Source organism: Antennarius striatus, chromosome 5 (genome assembly GCF_040054535.1).
Source record: "Antennarius striatus isolate MH-2024 chromosome 5, ASM4005453v1, whole genome shotgun sequence".
In the NCBI taxonomy this organism is placed as follows: Eukaryota; Metazoa; Chordata; class Actinopteri; order Lophiiformes; family Antennariidae; genus Antennarius; species Antennarius striatus.
Window position 1 is genome coordinate 6,105,821 of NC_090780.1, and position 13,364 is coordinate 6,119,184.

The following is a 13,364-nucleotide window of genomic DNA, read 5'->3' on the forward strand; positions in this document are numbered from 1 at the left end:
CCACTCTTCCATAAAGGCCATATTTATGCAGAGTAAGACTCAGCTGTGTATGTCTGCAGGTCATCCAGTGTGATCTTGGGCCTCTTGGTTGCTTCTCTGCTTAGTTTCCTCCTTGTTTGGGCTGAAAGTTTAGAGGGACAGCCAGGTCTTGGTAGGTTTGCAGTGGTTTTATGTTCTTTCCATTTTGATATTATTGCTCGCACAGTGCTCTGGAAGACGTTTAAATATTGTGAAATCTTCTTGTATCCCATTCCTGCTTTGAACTTTTCCCAAACTTTATCCCGGACCTGCCTGGTGTGTTCTTTGGTTTTCATGATGCTGTTTGTTCTCCAGTGTTCCTTTCACAGACGTCTGAGACCATCACAGAGCAGGTGCGTTTAAACTGAGACTAAATGACACACGGGTGCACTCTGTTTGTCACTGTAAGTCATTTAGGTCAACATTGGATCATTCAGAAGTCATCAGGGAACTTCTTGAGTTGGTTAGCTGAGTTGACAGAACAGGGGGCCAATACTTTTGCACGTCCTACTTTCCAGTTTTTTTATTTCTAAACACAATATAAAATGTTGAATAAATTTGGTTCCACTTCATGATTGTGTCTTACATGTTGTTAATTCTTAAAAAATATTTTCAATTTGTTAAGTTTGAAGCCTGGAATGTGGCAAATGTCAAAAAGTTCTTATACTTTCAATACTTTTGCAAGGCACTGTAGGTACCACTCTCTGGTTTTTACAAATACATATGCTCCAACAAATGGTACAGAGAGGTTTTTAGAGAAAAAAAATTGAACAACACTACTTTTAACCAGTCCTTTCACTTTAAATGAAACTTGTGAATGTCTTTCAATCTGAATTTAGTCTGACTTCCACACTAATTTGTTTGTTGTATTGCAACTACACATATGCTTGTGTTTTAAAATTTGGAAATTATATTTAGTGAGTATGACCTACCCTTGAGATTTCATTAACAATCATTTCATTACATCGAGAAAGGCCAGTGGCACTGCAGTGAGTTTCATTCGTAGGAAACTTTGTTCTTGGAGTAACGATACCAACTAGAAAAACACACAAGAAGTATCTTTAAAACTATGAAATATAAGATATAAATTAGTTTCCAAAGCCCATAATAAAAGATCATGTATATTAATCAGCATTTACATTAAAGCACCGGCTTAGGTTGTCATACCTTTATTCATGGCAAATTGTCTGTCTTGAATGTTGTCTGATGCATCGGTGATATGATTTTGCTCTCTAAAATAGGGCTGCAAGATGGAGAATTATATTATTCGTTATGCAATTGACAACAAAACTGAAGCTGATGATTAAACAGAATAAATTAGATTCTGTGTTATTGCATATAGAGATGTTAACGTCTTGATCATACTCTGGTATACCTTTAATGAAATGGAAAATACATCTCCCCACCTATATATTTGAATAAGCTCACTTGAAAACCTCACACTGTCAAGCTTTAACTCCACCCACCACCTGTCAATCAAGAACCCAAACAATCACAGCACATCTGCCAGAAGGAATCACGTGAACAATATGGCATAAGGCATTGGGCAGCGAGGCTTTTTGTTGAGGTTACGCCTTTCATCCACATGACAAAGCAGATATCCGGGATGAAAACGCAACTTTTTTGAAAACGCCAGCCAGTGTGAAGTTTGTGGAAACGCTGGGTTTGCGTTCTTGTGTGGACACTGTAACCAAAACTTTTTCTATCAGAGAGGTGTCTCCCTGCAATGAAAACCTCTGTGATGTGAGTGTGTGTGACCTGTGTCTACATGTACACACAGAATGGACGGAGTTAAAACCTGGTATTTTCTGATGTATAACAGCTCCACGTCGAAGACGCGTTTATTTAACATGCTTCACAGTTGGATATTTGTTTCTTTCTTTATGAGTCATAAAGATTGTGTACCCTGAGTTTACCGCTACAGCGGAGCACAGAGGAAGGGAGACAGCATAGCTCCAAACGAAGGGAGGTTAATGAGGAAAACCGCTGGTTAACAATGAGTGGACGAAATTTATGTTTATTCCTCCGTCAGGCAGTTCAAAACCATTTTACCTCATATGGTCTCAACACGTAGCATGAATTAAAAGTGGTAACATGAAGCACCACTATGAAACAAAGCACAGATCTTTTGCGTAGAACATACCTGCTCACCACCTCTCACCTTGGGCAACACCAGAAAAGTGGAGAGTCCAGCCCCTCTCAAGGGTTTGGGTTCCAGAGCCCAAGCTGTGGGTGGAGGTGAGCCCGACTATATCCTGTCGGGACCTCTCAACCTCCCTCCCAAACTCTGGCTCCTTTCCTCCCAGTGGGGTGACATTCCATGTACCTAGAGCTAGACTCTTTGTCTGGGGATTGGGTCATCGAGCCCCATGCTGACGACTACCACCCAATCCACACTGTACCCATCCCCTACGGTTTCTTCAGCGGATAGTGAGTCCACCGGAGGTTGGGCCCACATCGGCCTTTCTGGCTGAGCCCGGCCGGGCCCCGTGGGCAGAGACCCGGTCACCAGGCATTCACATACGAGCCCCAATCCCGGGCCTGGCTCCAGGTTGGGGCCCCGGTTGCCTCATACTGGGTGGCGTAACAGTCCTTGATATTTTTCTTGCCATAGTAGTTTTGTTACTGCTCTTAGTCTGGCCCATCACCCAGGACCTGTTTGCCTAGCAGGAGCATAAAGCCCCTGAGAGCATAGCTACTGGGATCATTCGGGCACTCAAACTCCCCCACCACGATAAGGTGGCAGTTCCTGGGGGAGTGAATTTAGCTACTGCCCTCCTCAAAAATGGTTAGAAGGAAGGTGGACACTGAGAGCAGGAGGTTTCAAGCCAAGTGGGAGTTAGAGAGGTAAAAGGTAATGATAATAATAATAATGGATTAGATTTATATAGCGCTTTCATGTCTGGACACTCAAAGTTGCTTACATTGGATCCATTATTCATTCACACCTCATTCATACTTGGTGGTGGTAAACTACGTACGTAGCCACAGCTGCCCTGGGGCGGACTGATGGAGGCGTGACTGCCAATCTGCGCCTACGGCCCCTCCAACCACCACCGGAACAATCACACACATTCACACACCAGCGAGTGCCTCACTGGAGGCAAGGAGGGTTAAGTGTCTTGCCCAAGGACACAATGACAAATGACTTGGCGGGAGCAGGAATCGAACCACCGATCTTGAATCGTTGGACAACCCGCTCTACCACTGAGCCACGGTCGCCTCCAAAAAGGTAAAGCTGTGTGTCTTCTACTGAGTTGGCAAATTTCATTCCCGACACAATACTCCAGCTGTGCATCCAAGGTGCTTGGACACTCTGTATGTTTGGCAGCACATACCTGTGTGAATAATTCTTCTCTCTGATGAAGCTGAACAAAACATGACACAGAAGCCGTCTCACTCATAAACACCTTCACTCAATCCTGTGGATTTCCTCCGCTCAGAGCCTGACCCTGAACATTGATGAACTTTAACGACACCTCCCACTGTCAGCTCACACTCTGAAGTGACTGGGCTGGAGCAGGAATCAAACCGCCAATCTTGCAATCATTGGACGACCAGCTCTACCAACTGAGCCACTGCCGCCCGTAAATTTGACCAATTAGTTAAATTAGAGACTTCTCTCAGGATTATTTAGTTTTTATGTAGATACTGATAAACCTTAAGTTATTATTATTGGTCTCAAACACCTTCGAGATATTTTTTCTAACACTGTAAGTCATTTAGATAACATTGCTTTATCCTCTAGTAATGATATTAGGAACTTGGGAGTGACTTTTGATCTGTATCTGTCCTTTAACTCCCATATTAAGTCTGTGTCTCAGACAGCCTTCTTTCATTTACGAAACACTGCTAAAATTATTCATCCATTCATTCATCTTCCAACCGCTTCATCCGATGTTGTGGGTCACGGGAGCTGGAGCCTATCCCAGGTGGCATAGAGCGTGAGGTGGGGGAATCTCCGGGCGCAACGCCAGTGCACCACGGAGCCACACAGAGACACAGGCAAATACACACTCCCTCAGTCATACCTACGGGCAATTTGGAACGGCCAGTCAACCTGAAGTGATTGTTTTTAGAGGTCGGAGAAAGTTAGAAATTTCTGATTCTTTAAAGATGCAGATAATGTCTTTGTTTCTTCTATATTAGATTACTGCAACTACTTACTATCGGTCTGCTCAAACGCCTCTATTAGGATTTTACAATTAGTTCAGAATGCTGTCGCCTGCTTACTGACTCAAACTGGGAGGAGAGAGCACATCTCTCCTGTTCTGGCATCCTTATATTGGTTCCCGATAAAATGTAGAATAAAATTCAAGATCCTCATGACCACATAAAAGCTCTTTACTGTGAGGCTACGTCTTACATTGAAGATCTTATGGAATTGCATCACCCTCCCAGGGCTCTTCGCTCTGAGGATGCAGGATTTTTGGTAACCTGTCAGGTCTTCAAGGGTAGAAGAGGAGGCAGAAGTTATAGCCAACTACTATAGTCTAGAACGATCTCCTGGCCTCGGTCCAGAGGGCAGACTGTCACATCTCGGGTCTAATAGTTTCTGTTTGTTTTCTTTCTATTAACATATCATATCATTCCAGATCCTGTCTCATCTTCATCAGTTCATTCCTTGCACCTGCCTTTTCCCCACACACCTGCAGCCACTCCCCAATCTGTCTCCACTCTACATATGCCGGCTCAGCTTTCTGCTCTCTGCCAGATTGTTTAGTGTTCGCCCTGACTCTCCAGCCTTTGATTCCTGCCTGCTTTTCTGATAGACCCAGCCTGTTTCCCGGACCCTGCCTTTCATTGACCCCTGATCTGATTCGTCTGCCTGGTTTGTAGATTGTTTCATGCCTGACCCTGCCTGATTCTGGACTCTACCATTTGCCTGTCGTTTATTGGATATCTCTGCCTATCGGACTGATTATTTTGGAAAATGACCCCTGCCTGTATTATTAAACCCTCTTTTGAGACTTTGCCCACCTGATACTCTGTTGTGCTTTTGGGTTCTCCCTGCCAGTCGTGTTCTAGCCTTGACACAGACATCCTTAGCTTATTTCAGAGTAGACTCAAAAAAAGTTCTTCTTTGATAAAGCTTACAATTAGGAACAACATCGATTCCTTTAGATGAGCTGCTATAGGCCTCGACATCCCGGGGAATTTTTCTGTCTCTCCCATTGAAGGGAGTTACATTAATTACTTTAGGAGCTTCTGTTACTTCTTTTTTTTGCATTTCTTCAGAGAGGTGATATGGCTTTGACCTGTCTCATGCTTGCAAGATACTGCCGCTGTCTATGCGCTTCAACTTGACAGTTGGAGAACAAGTATAGAAGACAAGGCAAAGCCAAGCTTTAAACCACTGCACCACACTTACGTAATTGACGCCCTGATGTGCTTCCTTGTAATCAAACGTCTGACATGCAACTTTATGCTTGATTACTATTTTAATCAATCAAATATCAATTTAATTATTTCCATTAAGTCTATCGGTTGGCGGCACGGTGGCACAGTGGGTAGCGCTGTCACCACACAGCACAGTGGTTCCCGGTTTGAGTCCCACTCTGTGCGGAGTTTTCATGTTCTCCCTGCATGGGTTCTCTCTGGGCTCTCCGGCTTCTTCCCACCTCGAAAAACATGCACTTCAGGTGGAGTGAGTTCCAAATTGTCCATAGGTGTGGGTGTGCATGCACTGTCATCACGCAGAGTGTACCCTGCCTCATCCCCAAGTTGGCTCAAATAGGCCCCAGTACCCACCACGATGGAAGAAGCAGGTTTGAAGGTAAATGAAAAGTTTACAAGTTACCTTGACCAATAGTTAATATAAAATAGAAAAACGTTGAGCATTCAATATTCAAAATATTGCCAATGCTTCTGTGCACAAACATAACCCAGCCAACATTGGTTTCTACTTATATTGAGCAGTTATGATCCCCAAGAGTCCCAATCCATCATTTAACTCCTACAGAGGGACAATAAAAATCAAAACCAAAAAACAATATAAATGATATAAAAGACACGTTGTGACAGAGGTTTCTTACAGGAAGCCTAAAGTCTGCGGTGCTGGCACTAACTTTCAAAGTGACCCAAATTTGAGGTGTTAGTGAATGTTCCCATACACAAAAATACATTGTGTTTGTTCTCTGCTCAGAAGTTCACGAAGATGTAATAAAGAAATGGTCTTAGCCAGTTAAGAACTGGTTTTAAAAGATGATATTAGACATTAATAAGTCAGGGTGAAACTAATGCCATACAGGGATAGAAACACCAAAATACCTTTCTGATGTGAGAATCGTCATCATGAAGGCAATCTTCATCGATGCCAAAACTGTGTAGCCAGGCAGTGTCATCAAAGGGCAAAGGGGAGCAGGTAAAGGGGGGATCCATGGGGTGATAAGACTTTGGGAGGGGAGGCCTTGGGGGAACAATTTCCTTGGTGACCATGAGGACAAGAGGAAACAATTAAGGAAGGAGAGAAAGCATACAAGAAAATTAGTGCTACACATCAGGAGGAGTGGCAATAAGTCAGTCAAAATGCAGAGCTGAACAGAATGATGGGTATGACTGTGTGCAAAGGGATTTCACTCCAATATGAGACAACATAATCCTAGAGTCAACGATAAATTGCAGTTGCTTCTGAAGTCCACTGAATGGTTCTGTGAAGCATTGGTGGGATTTTAACTCTGATTCACTTTGTAGGCTAATATGGCTATGTAACATTTACATTGCCTTGAAATTGATAAGAGAAATTGAAATAAAGTTGATATCTTCTCATAACTAGTCATTTGAAAACCATTTCTGCAACATTAAATACTGTGTCACAATTCAAATTATATGATACTAATAATCTTTGCCTTCTTAAACTCAATCAAACATAAAATAACTTATTTATTTCACTCATACGTCTAACAAAATTGTTTGTACTAGGCAACTATGATTGAGAATTGTTATCAGGGGGCAGTTTTATCCATTGGATTTTACTGTGGAAAATTTACATGAACTAGAAAAATGGAGTCTTTTTTCTTTGAGAAATAAAAAATAAACATTAAAAATACTAAAACTTTTTTTGAAGCTTTCATGTACATTCTAATGTGTACACATGACACACATTAAAATCTTTGTGAGTTAAAGAGAATGTTTGTCTTAGTTCACAAAACAGACCAGCATAAAAAGATGGGCATATAATTGTCACATAATGTTTTGGTTACTAATGAACGACGCTTTGATACAAATTAGGGTGAAATGGCAAAGAACAACACTATCTCCTATTGAAATCTAACTAAATTTATATATGGCCTTAGTCATGCCACAAAAACAATTATGATTTATATTATGATTTATAAATAACAAAAGTGAGAATTATGAATTAACTGTGCAATGGAGGATTTAATTTTCTTTAGAGACAGGTCTGCAAAAAGACTTCATGTGAGGCAGCAGTGGCTCAGCGGTAGAGCAGATGTCTAGCAGACAGATCGCCCCAGCCATCGCTGGATTGAATCCCGCTCCCGCCAGGACACCACCAGAGTGTGAGCTGACGGTGGGAGGTATCAGCTCACCTCCCAGCCACTGCCGAGGCTCCCTTGAGCAAGGCGCCGTCCCCCCAACAACCTGCTCAATTGGAACGCGTTTCAGAAGTTGCTGCCCATCACTCTGCCTCCCGATGTGTGTAGTTTGATGTGTGTACTAACTGCATGTTTACAGGCCCTCTTATATGCTGTGTTTCAGGGCGCCTGTGTATACACTGACTGTTAACTAACACAAAAACATGTATACACCTGGGTGACAATGTAATTTCCCTGCAGGGATTAATAAAGTATACTTCTTCTTCTAATATGATTACAGAGTGAAGAGTTGTATGTATTACAGAGCATCACTGATGTAATGTCAGCTAGCCCAGTGGTCCCCAACCCCCGGGCCGCGGACTGGTACTGGTCTGTGGGTCACTTAGTACCAGGCCGCACAGAAAGAAAAATAGTTTACATAACTTCCGTTTCATTTATTTCAGAGTCTGGAAGATGTTTTATTTTGAAAAATTACCCGATTCTCTATTACATTCGTCAATGTCAGTGGTCCCTAACCACCGGGTCGAGACCCAGTACCTGGTCGCGGGACATAAGGTATCGGGCGACACAGAATGTCTAACTTTCTTTTTTTTATTGATGACCAGTCTAAATATGTTTTATTTTGAAAAGCGACGCCTGTGCGGAATGACGCACAGACACACAGCCCCGCTTGACAAGTCTCGGTCACGTGACAGGTTATCAGCCAGCCCACAACTGCGCCAGTGTTCTGGATTAAAGTCAAGGCATATTATCTTGAGATCGCCCAAAAAGTACTGCAAACCCTGCCTCCGTTTCCAAAACCCTGTCTTTGTGACCGTAAAGAAAAACGAAACTGCTGAGTAGACGGGACGTCCGGAACGCACTTCAGGTGTCATTGTTTACCATTACCCATTGATCAGTGGTCCCCAACTACAGTAATTCTCATTATTATAATTATTATTATTTGATTGACTTGTTCACCCTTTTATTGGAAATGGTCAGTATTTCTCCTACGTTGTTTGCTCTGATTGTAAGTCGCTATATTTCAAAATAAACCTCATCAGTGCAGTCATTCAATCGAGTTTTTAATATAATTACAGTGATACCTCTGTACTCGACCGCCTCTATACTCGACCAAATCGGTGCTCGATCAAAAAATTCGAGTAGAAAATGTATCGGACCCCGAACAGATTTTCGGTACTCGACTAGCCGAGTCGACCCGAACGCGCTCCTCGGCTGCGCTCCTCGGCCAGTGGGTAAGCGTCAGTTCGACTCAGACCGCCAGCGGAGTAACACGTACGCAAATTACGTACGCAAAGACGTACAGAAATTATAGCAAAATATGAAAGTGGTGTACGAGTGTCCGACCTCACGTCGCAGTACGAAATGAAAGTCAACCATTTCCACTATCTTGAAGCAGAAGCAACTGACAATGGACAGGTTCCTTCTTAAAGAATAGGGGAAGGCTACTGCCCAGCCAGATTCACCTCCACGGAAGAGAGAAGGGAGGAAACCCCTGGAGGCGCGTTACCTAGCGTCATCATGGAAGGGGATTCCCCTTCCATGATGACGCTAGTGCCATCAACCGCTCTCAAAAACGTAAAGTAAATTATACAAAATGGTTTATAATGCTTTATCTTTATCATGTACTGCTTGTGCACATTTACGTCTTCATTGTTGTTTAGATACACGTTCTTATAATATTTTAGGCATTTTTCTAAATGGTAAGAACGGATTAAAATACTTTCCATTATTTCTTATGGGAAAATTGGTTTCGGTGGTCGAACAAATCGGTGCTCAACCACCACCTCAGAACGGATTATGGTCGAGTACAGAGGTATCACTGTATTTCTTAAAATTATTTTGTTTACAGAGATGTTGATTATTAATTAAAGAAAAAAAGGTCATTTATTGTCTGTTGATGTCTGCATTTTACATAAAACCACTGCGGATGATTTATTATTAGACTAAAGCTGTCCTGGCGTCATTAACGCTTATCGAGCAAATGAAGGCCGGTCCATGAAAATACTGTCTGAGATGAAACCAGTCCGTGGCGCAAAAAAGGTTGGGGACCTCTGAGCTAGCCCTTAATTATCAAATGAAGTATGGGGTCTGGCACATTTAAAAGAATCCCATTAACTAGTTGGTTTTTAATCACTAAGCTAGCACTTCCAGAAAAAGGATCCAGTGGCATATTGTTTCAGGCTGTAGTTTTGGGACCCTGGTGTACTAGTATTTCTGAGGCTATCATAGAAGATGTAATATGGGTAAGAGTTTGAATAAACGACGTTTTTAAGATCAACTCACTTCAAAGGGTTAATGTTGTTTAGAATTCTTCCTGCTGACTAGTTTATTTGGAGTCCTGGCATTGTAAACAAAGGAGACTTTTCTGGTCCCCTGGTTTGACTGATTTATATCTTGATCACAACTTGTGAGCAATAATGTTTTGCTCTATTCCTTCTTTAAAACAAGCTACACAAAAACACTGTTTTGGTTTTTGAATCTGAGCCCTTGCCCTGCTTTCCATCAGAGTTCATTTAAGATAAGTGTGTCTAGTGCTTACCTCTGGGCTGAGCTGTTGGGTAGTGGCGGTGCCTGGCATGGAGGAGAAAGTGCTGAGTGGGTTGGTGCAGCTTAATGAGCTCAGAAGACTGCTGGTAAAAGACCTGGTCTCTGTGCATGAGAAAGAGAGGACAGGCGGTGTGTGTGTGTGTGTGTGTGTGTGTGTGTGTGTGTGTGTGTGTGTGTGTGTGTGTGTGTGTGTGTGTGTGTGTGTGTGTGTGTGTGTGTGTGTGTGTGTGTGTTTATACAGGGCTTGAAATTAAAATTACAAAATTAAAAAAATTACTTTTTTTCTTGGTAGCACTGGTGCTCACAAATTTAGAAGTTAGTAGCACCAGCAAAGACTTTAGGAGCACCTACCCAAAAGCAAAGCAGTGACGGAGCAATAGATATCGCTCCGTCCATCTCTATCTCTGTCTTTATCCCAATAAAGACAGAGTCATACCGGCTCGGACGTCACCCGGGTTAACAAGGTCCGCGTCAGATGCTAGGGAACCAGGGCAATCTGATGAGAAATGGGTTACTGGAACAAGACACACATGGACGAGGGCGGAGAATACGGAGTTGTTGGAATGCTACTACACAAGTAATCCCAGAGAGAGGGGATATATGGGGCGGATGTGGGACCAATGGATGCTTCGAAACCCACAATCAAGGCTAACAAAGAAACAGCTGTTAGCCCAGTGTTCCAACATCCGTAACCGAAAACTGCTGTCACAACTAGAGATCGATGAAATACTACAACAATGCTACGGCAAGGGGGAGCCAGGACGCCAGGTCAGCAGGGGGATATCATTCCCCCCACAATCCGAGATTGGGTACCAAGCCCCAAGAGACATACACAGCCTCAATACAAGAGCTGCTGACCTGAGAAGGAAGATCGTGACCCAAATGGAAACCTGGAGCCTCCGACAAATACCGAAGCTAAGTTGTCAAGTACCTTCAGAAGATCTGCTAGAAGATGTGAATGCTGCAATAAGAACCATCCCCACAGGGAACATAACTGACCAACAAGCTGATTCACAGTACAGCAACAGTAATCCTCGAGATCCTGGGATATAAGATCAACACAGGGCATAACAAACAATAACCTCCATGGAAGAGACAGTTAGAGGCCAAGATAGAGGCGGCACAGAGAGAAGTCAGCCAGCTAGCCGAGCTACAGAAGGGGAACATGGTAAATAAAGGGGTACCCAGGAAATACAGCAAGCTCTCCATACCTGAAGCACTCGAAACTGCCAAACAGAGACTAACGTCTCTGGCTACCCGGCTGAAGAGATACACCAAGGAGATTGAGGCCAGGAGAATAAACAAGACCTTCTCCACTCAACCAGCAAAGGTGTACTGTCAGTGGCAGGGAAATAGCATCTGGCCAGACCCACCAAGAGCTGAGGTGGAGAAATACTGGAAGGGCATATGGGAAAGAGAAGCATCACACAACACCTATGCCCAGTGGCTTGTGGACCTAAGGACTGACCACAGCTGCCTCCCAGAACAAGAACCAGAAACCAGTAACCAGTGAGCGTCTAACAGCACAGATGAACTAGCTGCTAAGGGATGGGACGCACCCAGAATGGTTGACTGAAGGCAGGACAGTCCTGATCATGAAAGACCCACAGAAGGAATCTACCCCATCCAACTACCGGCCAATAAGCTGTCTCTGTACAACATGGAAGCTCCTGTCAGGCATCATGGCGGCTAGGATGAGTAGGCACATGGATCAATATATGAGCGGGGCACAGAAAGGAGTTGGTAGTAACACCAGGGGAGCCAAGCACCAGCTACTGGTAGACAGAGCAGTACGCAGAGACTGTAAGAATAGGCAGACCAACTTGTGCACCGCCTGGATAGATTACCAGAATGCCAGGAATCAGCGAGAAATTTACTCACTGATCCAAACCACCAGGATCTACAGCGACAACATAGGGATGTCATTCGGATTAGACAAATGTGGCGGGATGGTATCAAGAAGAGGCAAGATGATCAGAACTGAAGGGGTTGACCTACCAGGGGGCAGGATAGAAGACATCAAAGACAGCTACAAACACCTTGGAATCCCACAAGCTAATGGCAACCATGAGGAGGCCACAAGGAAGTCATCCACAGCCAAATACCTCCAGAGAGTAAGGCAAGTCCTGAGAAGTCAGCTGAATGGCAAGAACAAGGTCCGAGCCATCAACATGTATGCCCTGCCTGTCATCAGATACCCCGCTGGGATCATAAGCTGGCCAAAGGAGGAGACAGAAGCCACAGATATCAAGTCTAGAAAGCTCGTCACCATGCATGGAGGGTTTCAACCCAAGTCCAGCATCCTGAGGCTGTACACTAAGGGAAAGAGGGAGGCCGAGGACACTAGTGAGCTTTTTCATAATGGACGTATGTATGTATGTGTGTGTGTATGCATGTACAGTACGTATGGCTGTACCTCAACATTACTAATATATATATATATATATATATATATATATATATATATATATATATATAAAGAGGGAGGCCGAGGAGTAGTGAGCATCAGGGCCACTGTCCAGGATGAGACATCAAAAATCCAAGAGTACATCAGGAAGATGTCCCGAACGGATGAACTGCTCAGTGAATCCCTTAGACAGCAGAAACCTGAGGAGGAAGAGGAAGAGGAGGAGACAACATGGAGGGACAAGCCCCTACACGGCATGTACCACTGTCAGATAGAGGAAGTGGCTGATATAAAGAAGACCTACCAATGGCTGAATAAAGCTGGACTGACAGACAGCACAGAGGCACTGATCATGGCAGCACAAGAACAGGCCCTAAGTACAAGAGCAATAGAGGCCAATATCTACCACAGTAGATCTGACCCAAGGTGCAGGCTATGTAAAGAAGCCCCAGAGTCAGTCCAGCATGTTGGCTCTTCATCTTGTACCCCTCCTGTCTGGCAAAGCGAGAGCAGCTTATCTGGCCTTGGACATTGACTATGCAATGGAGTATGACCAGGTGAAGACAGCTATTTTGACAGCTATCAGTCCAGAGACTTACAGTGTTCGATACCGCTCCAGCAAAGTGGGGGCTGGTGAAACCCCAAAAGAACTTCAGGCACGGCTGAAGGAGCTTTATGACTAGTGAATGAATCACAGACATATGTCCAAGGAGGAGATTGGTAATGCCATTGTCATGGAGAAGTGTCTACATATCCTCAACTCAGAGCTGGAAAGGGGGTCATAGAATATGGCCCGATGACTTTGCGTGCAGCTGGCAGAGACCTTCATTGCA

The 13,364-nt window shown here is 43.8% G+C and overlaps 1 protein-coding gene across 1 annotated transcript in view; it reads right to left on the minus strand.

The window, feature by feature from the left end:
• Nucleotides 1–13,364, minus strand: part of plekha6 (pleckstrin homology domain containing, family A member 6) — a 70,316-nt gene that overhangs the window by 12,838 nt on the left and 44,114 nt on the right. Inside the window, exons 11-14 of the mRNA XM_068314383.1 lie at nt 10,117–10,226; nt 6,289–6,444; nt 1,186–1,261; nt 951–1,054 (exon numbers count right to left, since the gene is read on the minus strand). Coding sequence (XP_068170484.1) covers nt 951–1,054; nt 1,186–1,261; nt 6,289–6,444; nt 10,117–10,226 — 446 coding nt within the window. The remainder of the gene's footprint in view (nt 1–950; nt 1,055–1,185; nt 1,262–6,288; nt 6,445–10,116; nt 10,227–13,364) is intronic.